Below are 15,134 nucleotides of genomic sequence, written 5' to 3'. Positions count from 1 at the left end.
TCTCTCTTCCAAGTTGATTCTGTTGCGTGGAATAAGGTCTGAGTGGCTACTGTAGTTTTCCTCTGGCCTCTGCTGAGTCTCACAGGCTTTTGTGTTTTCTGGGAGTGCACAACTCCTGGAAACATTCCCTTTGGATCTTCCTGATAACATCCAATGTGGATCTACTTGCACAGTGTCTTCCTGCTGGGGTTTCTCCTCCTCCTTCTCACTCACCATCCCCTCGCCGGATGGGAGACAGAGAGAATCCAGACATAGGTCACTCCCTGTGCCTGAGAAAAAGGGAATGTCAGAGAGAGGAGTGGAAAAAGGGATGAACAAACCAAAATATATGTGGGAGAGATCAAACCTATCAGGAGATCATTTTCCCCAAACCCTTCCACAGAAAAGAGAGGAAGGCATCAGTTCTGGATCCTCATTGCACCATAACTCTCAGGGGAAAGTGAGATCGGGGAGGGACCTGCTGCCAGTTGTCAGTCAGGGTAGGAGGGAAGCCATGAGTGACATCTGCCATAATGATTCCACATCTGCAGGGAACAATCCTGAACTTGGAGAGCTCACAAGGTCTTTGTAGGGCATCCCAAATGTTTCCTGCATTCCTAAGCAGTTGTTGAGTTGTTTAACTGATTCCTCACCTGCGAAGGCAGCTCTTGGGAGCACTTCTTTCTCAGAGCGTTGGAGGTCCGGGACCCACGGCTCTTCCCCTCGTTCCAGCTGCGAGATCACATCAGGTTTGGAAATTGGATACCCTACTGCAGGGAAAGAAAACAAGGGAGGTCAGTGGAATTGGTGGGATACTTGTCACAAAGAATAGTCCATAGTTTTAACCCCCATCTCATTTTTAGGCAGTAACATCTGTAGCCCTCAGGATTCATCTGCTTGCCTGCATCAATATCTCTTTTCTTATAAGTACAGTATTGTGATAGGTTTATTAATTCCTATTACAAATACGTTTGGCTGTAATGCAAGAAACCTACAGGCCAAAAACCTGCATTTTAAGCTAAAGCAAAGTTAGCATAGCTACATCCTGTGCCCTTTTACCCAGAAAAGGAACTGTTTTTCCTATACCCAAATAAAGTGCCTACGCTTAGGTCTAAGACCCTTTACCTAGACCAACAGACAATGAAGAATAGCAAAGGGGATTTTTCAAAGTTGTACTCACAGACTTAACAAGTACCCCACAAGTGCGCAGATACCTGCCATCCACACGCACACACATAGTAGCCTATGGAGTAAGCATACCCTAACATTTCTATGGGGGAAGACTGAAATTTGGGCATAAGAGGAAGGATTTCCAGCATTTATTTCTATAAAAAGAGGTAACCTACCTCACTATGGTATCCCCGCCCCCACCTTGACCTCCTCCTTCTTCACTACACTTCACCATCTTCACTGGTGAGGCCTCATTTGGAGTACTGTGTCCAGTTTTGGGCCCCACACTACAAGAAGGATGTGGATAAATTGGAGAGAGTCCAGCGGAGGGCAACAAAAATGATTAGGGGGTTGAAGCACATGACTTATGAGGAGAGGCTGAGGGAACTGGGATTGTTTAGTCTGTAGAAGAGAAGAATGAGGGGGGATTTGATAGCTACTTTCAACTACCTGAAAGGGGGTTCCAAGGAGGATGGATCTAGACTGTTCTCAGTGGTTGAAGATGACAGAACAAGGAGTAATGGTCTCAAGTTGCAGAGGGGGAGGTTTAGGTTGGACATTAGGATAAACTTTTTCACTAGTAGGGTGGTGAAGAACTGGAATGGGTTACCTAGGGAGGTAGTGGAATCTCCTTCCTTAGAGGTTTTTACGGTCAGGCTTGACAAAGCCCTGGCTGGGATGATTTAGTTGGGTTTGGTCCTGCTTTGAGCAGGGGGTTGGACTAGATGACCTCCTGAGGTCCCTTCCAACCCTGAGATTCTATGATTCTATGAACTACGTATTCATGCTATCCATCTACAACAGCTATTAACCAGTAATAGACTGCACTTATTTTCTTTTCAAACTTTAAGTTCAAAAGGGACTCGGCTAAGCTTGGTCTCTCTAAATGTTATTTTAGTTTGTGTATCAGATTATTTAGTTGAGCTAAAAAATAAATTCTAAAGTAGCTTTGACAGCTCTTTGCATTAGTTTCCTCTGCAAGGGGTGTGAAACCGGAACCGCCAGAGGTGAGGCCAACACCAATTTATCAAAACGGGGTGAATATTAACCAAAGTTTGCAGCACATAATATTGTATCATCATATGTATCTCTTGTAAAACAGGTAGAATTACAGAGTTACAATTGTATTACTGTTATTCAATTTACTCACTATTTCATTGAGTTTAATAAAAAGTCGTTATGACTATATCTGTCTCCGTGTGAGCTTCCTGTCATACCCCGAAAGGTCCCTTTATCAATTCTGTGGAACCCGATTCGAAACACGAACTTTTATCTTCTGATCAAACAAATTGGAGACCCTAAACCCATATTAATTAATATAAATGATTAAGTATTATTAATTAATTAATATAACTACAAAACAAATTAAAGTTGATTAATCAAATCAACATTACTCACACACACCAAATAAGACTACGCATCCCAAGGCCATCTTCCTTGGCTCAAAGTGGCCGGAGAGTTACTATTATAACAAATCATATTCACTACCTTAGTGCCTAACGACCAACTAACAGTGGGTCCCCATTGTGCTAGGCAAAGTGCAAACAGAGAACTGTAGATGGCCCATGCTCTGAAGAATTTACCATCTAAATCAGGGGTAGGCAACCTGCGGCAGCGAGCTGATTTTCAGTGGCACTCACACTGCCTGGGTCCTGGCCCCTGGTCCAAGGGGGGGGGCTCTGCATTTTAATTTAATTTTAAATTAAGCTTCTTAAACATTTTAAAAACCTTATTTACTTTACTTACAACAATAGTTTAGTTCTATATTATAGACTTATAGAAAGAGACAGTCTAAAAACATTAAAATGTGTTACTGGCACACGGAACCTTAAATTAGAGTGAATAAATGAAGACTCAGCACAACACTGCTGAAAGGTTGCCGACCCCTGATCTAAATAGACAAGACAGACACAGAATGGGGGAAGGGCTAGAACCCACTGTTAGAATAGAGATATTCAGGCCTGCCTGTAAAGCCTAGACTTTAAGAATGTAGGGGTATTTTTATCACTTTGTCTAGCTAAGAATCAAAATCACAGTCTGCCTGTGAATGGGCCTTCTCTCACTAGGATAGTCTGAGGCCTTGTTCTTAGGCTAAGGCCTTTGGCTCAGCACCAGGGGCAGCCATAAGCTGTGAAGCGAAGGGTCACATCCTGACATCCCAAACCAGTCACACTGAAATAAGGTGCTATTGGGCTGTTAGGAAGACGATCCTGTCCCGATAGCGCCCATCAGCACCAGATAAAGAAACAGATCTTAAGGTGGTTAAAGAAAACTTAGTCTGACAGCAGCCTGTCTGGCAATAAATCCCTTCTCAATGGTTGTGGTTGTGAAACCCTCATTTCTGTATTGTTCTATCTTTATGGCCACCACTTTTACCTTGTTAATCAGTCTGGTTCTCTAATTGTTTCTGTCTGCTGCATAATTAATTTTTCTAGGTGTAAGTTCATTAGGGCAGTGGAATATGCTTGCTTGGAAATAACCCCAATAAACATCGCATTATCTGTGCTTCAGACTTCTGGTCTTTCGCTGCTTGCTGTCTGCGTGACAAGAACCAGGGAAGTGGGAGGGTGAAGGGAAAACCCTCTAACAAATGGACATGACCTGATAACCAAGAGGTGAGCCTTTAAGGAAGGTTTTAATACACTTTGGAACGGATCAGGGATTCCCATGAGGACTGAGAGGGAGCGATGGTAAACACACATTTAGATCCTTTTCTTGTTTTATATCTTTTCCCCATAAGGTTGAACCTCTGGCACACTGTCATGGATCCATAGGATCTGTGCAATGCCCTGGCTTTTAAACAGTCCTTGGGAGGTGCCTCTTGAGTGCACTAGACCCCCAAGGGCTCCCACTCTTCCACAAGGACAGGCCACTTAGCTTCAACACCTGAGGCTGAGCCACTTCCTCGGTGCCCTTCCTGCACACTCCTCTCCACTTCTTCCCATTACTCTCAGCCAGCACCACCTGCCGGCACCTTGGGAGAGTCTTGTGTTCCCTCCTCGTCTCTCACTACCTCATCCCTCCCTGCTGCTTCTTAGCTCTAATCCTGCACACACCCTCCCCATGTCCTGACACCCCAGAATTATCTACTCCCCCCTTCTCCTCCCCTCCCACAGCTCTGTTCTCCCTTCACCCGTGGGGTCCTGAATGGCAACATTATACGCTCTCCTATCGAAAGAGGAGCTCATCTGACTGTCACACAAGCCATGCATGAGTCATACACCTATTTACTCAATTTAGAATTCTACAGGAGGTATATTTTCCTCTTAAAATGAGGGAAAGGCATGAAAGCTACAGTTATTCATGTAGCCAATAAGGACACATTAAATGCAATTTTAAAATGACTGACGGCACCAAAAAGGCACATGTCCAAAAATGATTCTAGTGGGTGGGAGATAAGGCAAATAAAGGGGGGGCAAGGAAACTTGTCAAAACTTGGATGATGAATAAAGGTATAAAGTTATTACTGCTCAGGTTCTTCAGAGACCCCACAGCTTCTAATAACCCAGGGGACAGGACTCCTTACCCAGCGAGGTCACCGTCTCATAGTTCTCCTGCATGACATCCCTGTAGAGGGCTCTCTGAGTGGGGTCCAGCAGAGCCCCCTCACCCCTGGTGAAATACACAGCCACCTCCTCGAAGGTCACCAGCCCCTGAAAGAGCAAGAGTCCAACACTCAGGACCTGCTGCCCCACCCACAACCCCACTATTCAGGGAACAGCAGCACCAGGGAAATGGAAGCTCCGGGAGGCACATGTTAACAGAGTCCCACCCCACCTTGCCTAGAACAGCCAGGCGGCATCAGAGGGTAGAAAAAGAGAACCTTTGTGTCTCCCAGCTGACAGACGGAGGCAGCGTCTTCACATTTATCACATACCTACTAGCCAGAGCTTAATATAGGAGATGAGGTTGTCTCTGGACCCTGCTGGTGGCTCCCTGGTAGGAATCCCAACACTCTCCAAATAAAATATATGGAAGAAAGGGGAAGTCAATAGTAAAGAATAGAAGGTCAGAATTGTAGAAAGTTGGCAAGGGAAGCTATCAGAGATCAATGACCAATTTATGAAAATAAGAAGGAAGTTTTTAAAAAGTATATTAAGTACAAAATTAATCCTAACAATGGAAGTGGCAAATTACTAGATGGAAATGGCAGAATTATCAAAAATAATGTAGAAGAGGTAAAAGTGTTCAATAAATATTTCTCTCCTGGATTTGGAGAAAAACGGATGATGTAAGTCATATAAGACGTTGAGGATGACAGTCTTTCCATTCCAACAATAACTCACGAGGATGTTGAACAGCAGCTATTACAGTTAGACATGTTTAAATAAGTAGGTCCAGATAACTTGTATCCAAGAGTTTTGAAAGCCCTGGTGGAGGAGTGTGATGGACTTTTAATGGTGATTATAATTAGGACTTAGAACACTGGGGAAATTCCAGAAGACTGGAATAAAGCTAATGCTGTGCCAATATTTTAAAAGTGTAAAAGAGATGACCCAGCTAATTACAAGAGTGTTAGTCTGATACTGGTCAAGATAATGGAGCAGCGAATATGGATTTAATTAATAAAGAATGAAAGGAGGGTAATGTAATTAGTACCAATTAACAAAGGTTCAGAGACAACAGATCCAATCAAACTAACTGGATATCCTTATTGGATGAGATTAAAAAGTTTGGTTGCAACTAATAGTATTGATGTAATATACCTAGACTTCTGTAAGGCGTATGACTTGGTTCAGCACAACATTTTGACTAGAAAACTAGAAAGATACAAAATGAACACAACATACATTAAATAGATTAAAAACTATGATTGTAAATGGGGAACCATGGTGGAGTAGATTTCTTTCTAGGGGGTTCCCACAAGGATTGGTTCTTGGCCCTGTGTTATTTAACATTCTTATCAATGACCTAGAAGAGAATATAAAATCATCACTGATAAAGTTTGCAGTTGCCACAAAGATCGGGGTTGGTGGTAACTAATGAAGTGTCAGTAGGTTCAGGGTTCAGCACTGGGAGTCTGGGAAGTTTTCACAGCCATGGCTGGAGGGTTATTTCCTGTTCCACAAAGAGGGGAAGTTCCATTCCCAACACCTTTGCCTTGAAATTAGGGCCTGACACTACACCCCACATGCAGCATAGTGGTATGATTATCAAATGATTAGGACATAATTATGATGCATTTTGTGCAAGATGCATCATGTTCAGTGTCATTGAAAAAGTTATGATTTGCTGAAAATGATTGTCCTATTTGTGTGCACGTATCATGTTCGTATCTGAAGTTATGGATATTGACTCTGTATCTGTATTTCAAATGTGCTTACTCTGGGTAACAGCCACAATGAGCCTTTCAGGTACAACAAAGAAGCCAGACAGTGTTCATGGCTCATCAACAAAGACAATGGACCATGGAAGAGCTGAGCCTTCTTGTGAATGTTTCAGCCAGCCTATGAGTCACTGCTACTATGACTCAGCAGGACATGCTAGTGCATGTGACCAGACCATTTGACACTAAACTCCATTTTGGTACCTGTATTTTTCCACAAACTGGACTGGGAACTGAGTTTGGAACAAAGGGTTCCCGCCATATGGAAAAGCTACATAAGGTGGGTGTGACATCATCTCTTGGCTTCATTCCCCACACACAAGAGAACTCCTGGCAGCACCTGAGGAACAAAGACTGAACTGGGGGATGTGCTGGTCCCAGGGTAAAGAGATTTCTAGCTTGTGTATGGAAACTTGGGGGACTGCTTCTATCATCAGTCAGGGTGAGAAATTGCTAATTCAAATTCTATCCATCTAGTATGTTAGGCTTTTTTGAGTTTTTGGTCATTTGGTAAGTCATCTGCTTTTGATAAGCTAAAACTTGTCACTGGGAAATTGGCTGTTGTCTTCTCTCTCTCCTTGAGTGGCTCAGGTAAAGCACTCAGGTAGCTTAGTTGGGCGTATGGCGCCACCTGCTGTCGTGTTGGGTGATAACAGGGCCTGAAGAGGCTGGCTGAATCTCCAGCAAAGCAGTGTGAGAAGGTGTGATGGAGTAGGGGCTGTCTGTGTGGGGGATGGGAGAGCCGGGCCGGATTACTTTAGGTGAGAGACAAGTGCTCAGCCTGTAACCTGAGCCAGGGAGCAGGGAGGGGTGTCAACACCTTTGCCCGGGAAGGTGGACAAAGGAAGGGGACAGCTGGAGGGAGGGGAGTTTAGTTTCGGTTTTGGGCTGGGTGGTTGGAATTTAGGGGACAAAGCTTCCTGGACCCCAGAGGGGCTTGATTGAGGGGTCCTGGCTGTGCCTCCAAGCTCTGTTTTACTGGCTGGCTGAGAGTCACTGAGAGTCCCAGGCAGAGGGGTGCAGGACCAGACTCCCCCACACTCCGTGACAGAAGGGCCAGCCCAGCTTGAGGGTTAGAGGGCACAGCGGTTCCCAGAAGCCCCCCAGACTGCGCACCGGGGTGACAACCCATCTCACCCTAGAGTACACAAGTCTCAGCAGGTTTGTCACATCCTGTCCCCTCCCATTCCGCACCCTAGATAGTTCCTGCCTCCCACCCTCCTATACATTTACTGCTCCTCTCCCTCCAAGCAGAACCCACCACCAGCTCCCTGAGAATCCCTTACCTGAGCCAGCTCCATTGCAGCCATTCCCTTCCCGCTGGAAGGAGGGGATGATTTGGGGCGAAATGTGGACGTTATTGTGTAGCCTGCCAGGGCGAGAAGGGCAATGTGAGAGAATTCAGACAGGGTTTCTGTCCTTTCCTCATGTCGATTCCCCCCAGCATTGTTCCCTGCTAATGGACATTCCAGGTTCTGCCACACTGTGAAGCAGAGAGTGACCTTATCCCAGTACAGGCCTAGCCCCCTCCCACCAGGGTGTAACCCTCTGACACATGGTGAAACCCTCCCAGCAGCAGAGTCTCTCTGTTACACTTACCAAGTTTGTGGATGATACCAAGCTGGGAGGGGTTGCAAGTGCTTTGGAAGACAGAATTAAAATTCAAAATGATCTGGACAAACTGGAGAAATGGTCTGAAGTAAACAGGATGAAATTCAATAAGGACAAATGCAAAGTACTCCACTTAGGAAGGAACAATCACTTACACACATGCAAGATAGGAAATGACTGCCCAGGAAGAAGCACTGCAGAATCGGATCTGGGAGTCACAGTGGATCACAAGCTAAACATGAGTCAACAATGTTACACTGTTGCAAAAAAAGCAAGTATAATTCTAAGATGTATTAGCAGCAGTATTGTAAGCAAGACACAAGAAGTAATTCTTCCGCTCTACTCCGCGCTGATTAGGCCTCAACTGGAATAGTGGGTCCAGTTCTGGGTGCCACATTTCAAGAAAGATGTGGAAAGATTGGAGAAAGTCCAGAGAAGAGCAACAAAAATGATTAAAGGTCTAGAGAACATGACCTATGAGGGAAGAATGAAAAAATTGCGTTTGTTTAGTCTGGAGAAGAGAAGACTGAGAGGGGACATGATCAGCTTTCAAGTACATAAAAGGTCATTTCAAGGAGGAAGGAGAAAAATTGTTCTTCTTAACCTCTGCAGACAGGATAAAAAGCAATGGGCTTAAATTGCAGCAAGGAAGGTTTAGGTTGGACATTAGGAAAAACTCCCTAACTGCCAGGGTGGTTAAGCACTAGAATAAATTGCCTAGGGAGGTTGCGGAATCTCCGTCACTGGGGATTCAGAAAGAAAAAGGTTGAGAACCCCTGGAGTAAGGGATCATCTGTCACGAAGGTGAGCTCACCTGCGTGGTGAGATATATGGGATCACCCAAGGAGACTGTCTGTGATTCCATGTTAATGCTGTTACAGAGCCTGAAGTGTTTACACTGGATACTTGGTTGGTGAAATCTCCATACAGACCTCACACCCAGTTTGGGGTTTGTTCCCTGCTTCTTACCAGTCTGCCTGAGGCTGGTGCTCGTGCTCTCGAGTCACTGAAGACAGCGTTACAGAGAGAGGGGCTGTGACTTCCACATGGTCAGTAAACAGGTCTGTGACAGAGCCAGGAACAGACCCTGTTAATGCCAGAGCCCCGTCACCCGCAGCTTGGAAAGCCCCCAGAGCACACTGTATTAGGCTGGAGGAAGAGGTATGCAGGGACTGCAGCGGAGCTGCCCTGCCAAGACAGCCTGTGCATCCATGGACAAACCACCTCGCTGGGGGGTGTCCCCTGGGTCAGGAGAAGTCAGTGTCCAGCCCTGTGGGGCTGTGCTCCTGGCTCATACCTCCAGCACTCACTGCTGCCCCTCCCTTACCAGCTGCACTGTTCAGCCAGACCCAGGCCTCTGTGAGGTCACTTCCCCCTGCCCCCACCTCAAACCTTCAAACTGGGACATGGTGCACCAGTGCCAATCAGAGTGCACTAGTGTAAATTCTGTCTGTACTAAGGGTTTGCACCAGTGCCTAAAACACCTTCAGAAACAGCAGTACGGTGGCACTAGAAACTATTTCTAGCTCGGTCACAGACAGCCTGGGTGACCTTGGACATGTCAATGTTTCTCCTCCCAACTTCAGTCTCTTTACCCAGCTGCCACTCACTGGGGTCTCCTCTCTCTCCAGAGCTTCTCACCACTACAATCTGTGTGGGTGTCCCCAGAGCTAAGGCAGGTCAACTCGGGAATAGTCTTACAAGGGGGGCTGGGGAGTCTCTGTCCATGGAAGTTTTTAAGAACAGGTAGGACAAAGCTCTGTCAGAGATAATCTACATATACTTGGTCCTGCCTCGGCAGAGAGAGCTGGACTTGATGACATCTTGAGGTCCTATCACGCCCTACATTTCTAGGATGTGATGCGATATATACGTATAAAAACCCAACATACAGAATAAAACCCACCACAACATAATGTCAGGCAATTCAGGGGGGAAAAAAACACAACCTACACTCCACAGCATAAAATGACAATACAAAGGAGAAGAAAGCAACAGATGCAAACAACGACATCCTAGGACAAAAGTACACAATGGAAAATAGCTCAACTCAAACCAACACAGCACAGGCACCAAACAAGCTGAGGCAAAACAACGCACCACAAAACTGCTACAAAACATGGTGCGATCACAGTTCCAAATGGCCCCATGCAAAACAGCTCAGCGTAGAACAGGACACAGCACAAAAGAGAATTATTTCAGTGTAGGCCTGGAAGGGATCTTGAGAGGGCCCAGCCCCCTGTGATGAGGCAGGACCAAGTATCCCTAGACATTCCCAGACTGGTGCATCTCTAACCTGGTCTTAAAAACCTACAATGAAGGAAATTCCACAGCCTCCCTTGGAAGCCAATGCAAGGCAAACACAGACCAAAACAACGCTGCACACACACACGCTGGGCTTGGGGTTAAGGGGAGAGGCAAGAATTCAAACAATCTGGGTTCAGTTCCCAGTTTTGCCCCAAATTCTCCATGCAAACTTGTTAGACACCAGTGGCTGGCCCGTGCCCACTGACTTGGGCTCACACGGCTCAGGCTGTGGGGCTGTTTAATTGTGGTGTCCATGTTCCGGCTGGGGCTGCAGCCCAAGGTCTGGCACCCTCCCACCTCGCAGGGTCCTACAGCCTGGCTCCAGCCCGAGCCTAAACATCTACACTGCAATTAAACAGCCCCTTCGCCTGAGCCCTGTGAGCCTGAGTCACCTGGCATGGGCCAGCTGGGGGGTTTTAGTGGCAGGGTAGAGATACCCTTGGTGTCTGTGCAGCACCTGTCACAATGGGGACCCTGATCTCGGTGTCTATGCAGAGCCCTGCACAACAGGGACCTGACCTCAGTCAGGGACTCTGCTACTCCCGGCATTACACGATCCCGGATTTTGTTTAGGGCCCCTGCAGCATCTGGCAAAATGTGGGGGCAGGATCTCTGTCAGGGTCTGTGCAGTGCCCAGTACAGTGGGGGATGTGATCTGGGTCGCGGTCAGTGCAGGGCCAGACCCAACGGAGACACAGGTCTCAGTCGAGGTCTCTGTAGTGCCCAGCACAATGGAGGCAGCGGTTTGGGTCACAGTCACGCGCTGCCTGGCACAAGGGAGGGGCCCATGATCTCGGTCCAGGTCTGTTTTACCTGGCACAACAGTGGGGTCTGATCTCACCTGGGTCTCTTCAGTGCCTGGCAGAACAGGGCCCAGATCTCAGTTGGGGTCTCTGCAGCAGCTGTCAGAACAGGAACACGCTCAGTACGATAAGAGCCCTGATCTCAGTCACACACCTGGAGAGAAAAGTGGGAAGATTTTCGAGAATTCGATATCAGTATTTCAGAACTGAGGAGAAAATGGGGCACAAACTAAATATTTGCTAATGTAAGAAAGAAGAACCAACATCTGGGGAGATTTTATGTCACCATTTAACAGTGCAAGACAAAAGATGGGAAACTGGAGATGATTTTACAGGGTTATTCAATCAACAACAGACTGGGACAGATTCTTCTTGTCACATAGTCACATGGCCAGCAGAGTCCTCGGTGATGTGGCTTTCACAGGGGACAGGAGTGGGAACGTGACTAGCAGGTGGGGTGAGGGGGGGCTGCTGGGTTGGGCAGGGGGGGGGGGAGGGGAAGGAGCTGGGAGGGGAAACCTGGGGCTGGGCCGTCTCCATGGGGGTCACTTGCTCCTCCCTCCCCTTCCTGGCCCTTCCCAGGCCCTGTTGCCAGCAGAGAGTGGCCCCCCCAGCCCAGCCCAGAGGTGTCCCTGTCTCAGGGCCCCCCCAGCCTCTGCCCATTCACCCTCTGCCCAGCTCAGGAATCACTGGGGGGAACCATTTCCCACCCGCACAAGGACAAATCCCTGCAGGTGGAAATGGGGGAAACCCCCCAAACCTGAGACCTGAACTGGGCACTGGCGAAGGGGAGAGAAAACGGGGCACAATCGGGGGGGGGGGGACACAGGGAACTTCTCAGGGGTTGGGGGAGGGGGGGGGTCACCCTGGGCGCTGCTCGCGGCTCTCTAGGGAGAAAGGGGGCAGGACGGGGGAGGAGGGGGGTCCCCACGGGAGGGGGCAGCGGTAAATCCGAGGGGATCTCAGCCCCCCCCTTTCTCTCCCCGCTCCTCGGGGGGGTCACCTGCTCCTCCCCCCCGGCCACGGTTAAGGAAGGGCTCTCCCGCCGCGATCTGCGCATGCCCAGAGCTCCAACGGCACCAACCCTTCTCCGGCCCGGGAGAGGCTCCAACGGCCCCGCGCGAGCCAGGCAGAGCCACAGCGCCCAACGCTCCTTCGCAGCCCGGCCCCGGATCCGGTTCCCCCGCCAACGTCGCTTCCGGTCCAGGGAGAGTCAGGAACTACAGCTCCCAGCCTGCCCCGGGGCCGCTTCCGCTCTCTCCAGCCCAGGGAAGGGAGGGTTCCAGCCGCTGTTACTGCGCATGCTCCGTGCGAGCCCCGCTGGGGGCGGGAGAACAAAGCTGCTGCTGCTGCCTCCGCGTGAACCGGACCTGGGCTGAGCCGCTGCTGCTCCCCGCGGGGGGGGGCCCGGCCGGGGGGGGGGTTTCTCCAGCTGGGCCCCGCCCCCTGGGCAGCCCCGGGCTCTGCCCGCCCCAGCCCCGCCCGGAGCCCCCGGGGGGTGAGAGACCCCGGGGGGGGGAGGGCGCTGGGGGGGCGGGCACGTGACTCTGCCCCGGGGAACCCGGGAGAAGCCTCGGAGCCGCCTCGGCCCCAGCGGAGCCGCAGCAGGATCCGCCCCGCCCCCCCCCCCCGCTGGGAGGGGGGCGGGGCCCGGCTGGGGGGGGCGGAGCTTTCTCCAGCTGGGCCCCGCCCCGGGCTCTGCTGAGGCTCCCGGTGACCGAGCCCGGGGGGCGGGGCAGGTCCCGGGCTCTGCGCGGTGCCCCCCCCCATCGCTGCCCCCCCCGGGGGCCCGGAGCTGCTGCAGCGCTGAGGCCGGGCGGATCCTTCCCGCAGCGAGTCTGAGCCGCCCCCCCCCCCCCGGCTCTGCTGTGCCCGGTAACGGGGGGGGGTGAAGCGGGTCCCCCCGCCCGGTGCCCCCTTCCCCGCACGGGCGGAGCGGGGCAGACGCGGGGAGAGAGCCCCCGGGAACGGGGTGGTGACACCGGCTCCCAGCCCGGGGCAGGGCTCTAGGGGAGGGGACGGGAGAGGGGGGGAGGGGAAATTAGAGGGGAGGGCAGGTTCCCAGATCTCTGCCCCCCCCCCCCCCCCCCCCCCCCCCGGCACCTTCACTGCAGCCTCCCTGCCCAGGGTCACTTCCCTGTGACCGAGGTGAGGAGCAGAGAGAGGAGGAACCAGCCCCGGACTCTCCCTGTTCCCCCTGCGGCAGGAGTGCGCTGCCCTGGGGGCAGGGGCAGGGGGACCCCCCCCCAAGGGGCTCCTTTGGGTCTGGCCTGGTCCAGGGTTTGGTTCACACCCTGTGGCTGGGAGGGCTTCAAAATGTCTTGGTTTGTTGCTGCTGCTGGGGGGAGCACAAGGGGGAAAGGAGGGGCCAGGGGCCAGGTCTGTGCTGCACTGTGGGGACTGAGCATGTTCCCAGCCTGGCAGAATCTACAATCTCTGTCTGCAGGGAAAGGGCCTGGGGGAATCGTGATGTGAAATGAACTGAAGCCTGTTCTGAAACCTCCACAACTGCCCTTCTCGCCCTGCCAGGCTGCAGAATGACGCCCACCTCTTGCTCCAGCTCATCCCAGCCTCCCATGGGACAGGAGAAATGGCTGTAGTGGAGCCAGCTCAGGTAGGGGTTATTGGGGGGTTGCTGGTGGGGTCCTGCTGGAGGGGGAGGGGCAGGAAATACTGAAGAGGTGGCAACTTCTGGGGAGTTAGGGCTGGAGGGGGCAGGGAATACCCTGGGTGAGGAAAGGGAGTGGGACAGTGTGTGACAAACCTGCTGGGACTTATCCTAGGACCAATCCTATTCAATTTATTCATAAATGATCTGGAGAAAGGGGTAAACAGTGAGGTGGCAAAGTTTGCAGATGATACTAAACTGCTCAAGATAGTTAAGACCAAAGCAGATTGTGAAGAACTTCAAAAAGATCTCACAAAACTAAGTGATTGGGCAACAAAATGGCAAATGAAATTTAATGTGGATAAATGTAAAGTAATGCATATTGGGAAAAAATAACCCCAACTATACATACAACATGATGGGGGCTAATTTAGCTACAACGAGTCAGGAAAAAGATCTCGGAGTCATCGTGGGTAGTTCTCTGAAGACGTCCACGCAGTGTGCAGAGGCAGTCAAAAAAGCAAACAGGATGTTAGGAATCATTAAAAAGGGGATAGAAAATAAGACTGAGAATATATTATTGCCCTTATGTAAATCCATGGTACACCCACATCTCGAATACTGTATACAGATGTGGTCTCCTCACCTCAAAAAAGATATTCTAGCACTAGAAAAGGTTCAGAAAAGGGCAACTAAAATGATTAGGGGGTTGGAGAGGGTCCCATATGGGGAAAGAGTAAAGAGGCTAGGACTCTTCAGCTTGGAAAAGAGAAGACTAAGGGGGGATATGATAGAGGTATATAACATTATGAGTGCTATTGAGAAAGTGGATAAGGAAAAGTTATTTACTTATTCCCATAATACAAGAACTAGGGGTCACCAAATGAAATTAATAGGCAGCAGTTTTAAAACAAATAAAAGGAAGTTCTTCTTCACGCAGCGCACAGTCAACTTGTGGAACTCCTTACCTGAGGAGGTTGTGAAGGCTAGGACTATAACAGGGTTTAAAAGAAAACTGGATACATTCATGGAGGTTAAGTCCATTAATGGCTATTAGCCAGGATGGGTAAGGAATGGTGTCCCTAGCCTCTGTTTGTCAGAGGATGGAGATGGATGGCAGGAGAGAGATCACTTGATCATTGCCTGTTAGGTTCACTCCCTCTGGGGCACCTGGCATTGGCCACTGTTGGTAGACAGATACTGGGCTAGATGGACCTTTGGTCTGACCCGGTACGACCGTTCTTATGTTAACATGGGCCTAGATCCTCAGAACAAACACTTGGGTGTTGGGGGAGAAAATTCCCTAATTTGTGAAACAGGAAACAGACAA

General features: G+C 49.8%; 1 protein-coding gene and 1 long non-coding RNA gene across 3 annotated transcripts in view; both read right to left on the bottom strand.

Annotated features, from left to right (window-relative positions):
* Window positions 1-208: 208 nt before the first annotated feature.
* Window positions 209-4,705, bottom strand: LOC123358508. Of its 2 annotated transcripts, none has more exons than XR_006575741.1 (3): window positions 4,676-4,705; window positions 633-749; window positions 209-269 (listed from the first exon to the last, which is right to left on the bottom strand). It is a non-coding gene; the product is annotated as an uncharacterized LOC123358508 (long non-coding RNA). The 2 variants fall into 2 exon arrangements; XR_006575742.1 differs by lacking the exon at window positions 4,676-4,705 and adding an exon at window positions 1,326-1,351.
* A 4,191-nt stretch (window positions 4,706-8,896) lies between these two features.
* Window positions 8,897-15,134, bottom strand: part of LOC123358503 (zinc finger protein 707-like) — a 31,569-nt gene continuing 25,331 nt past the window's right edge. Inside the window, exon 4 of the mRNA XM_045000951.1 lies at window positions 8,897-8,900. Within this exon, the coding sequence (XP_044856886.1) occupies window positions 8,897-8,900 (4 nt within the window). The remainder of the gene's footprint in view (window positions 8,901-15,134) is intronic.

This window comes from Mauremys mutica, unplaced genomic scaffold (genome assembly GCF_020497125.1).
Source record: "Mauremys mutica isolate MM-2020 ecotype Southern unplaced genomic scaffold, ASM2049712v1 Super-Scaffold_100084, whole genome shotgun sequence".
NCBI lineage: Eukaryota > Metazoa > Chordata > Testudines > Geoemydidae > Mauremys > Mauremys mutica.
This window is presented reverse-complemented; position numbering and strand designations above follow the sequence as displayed.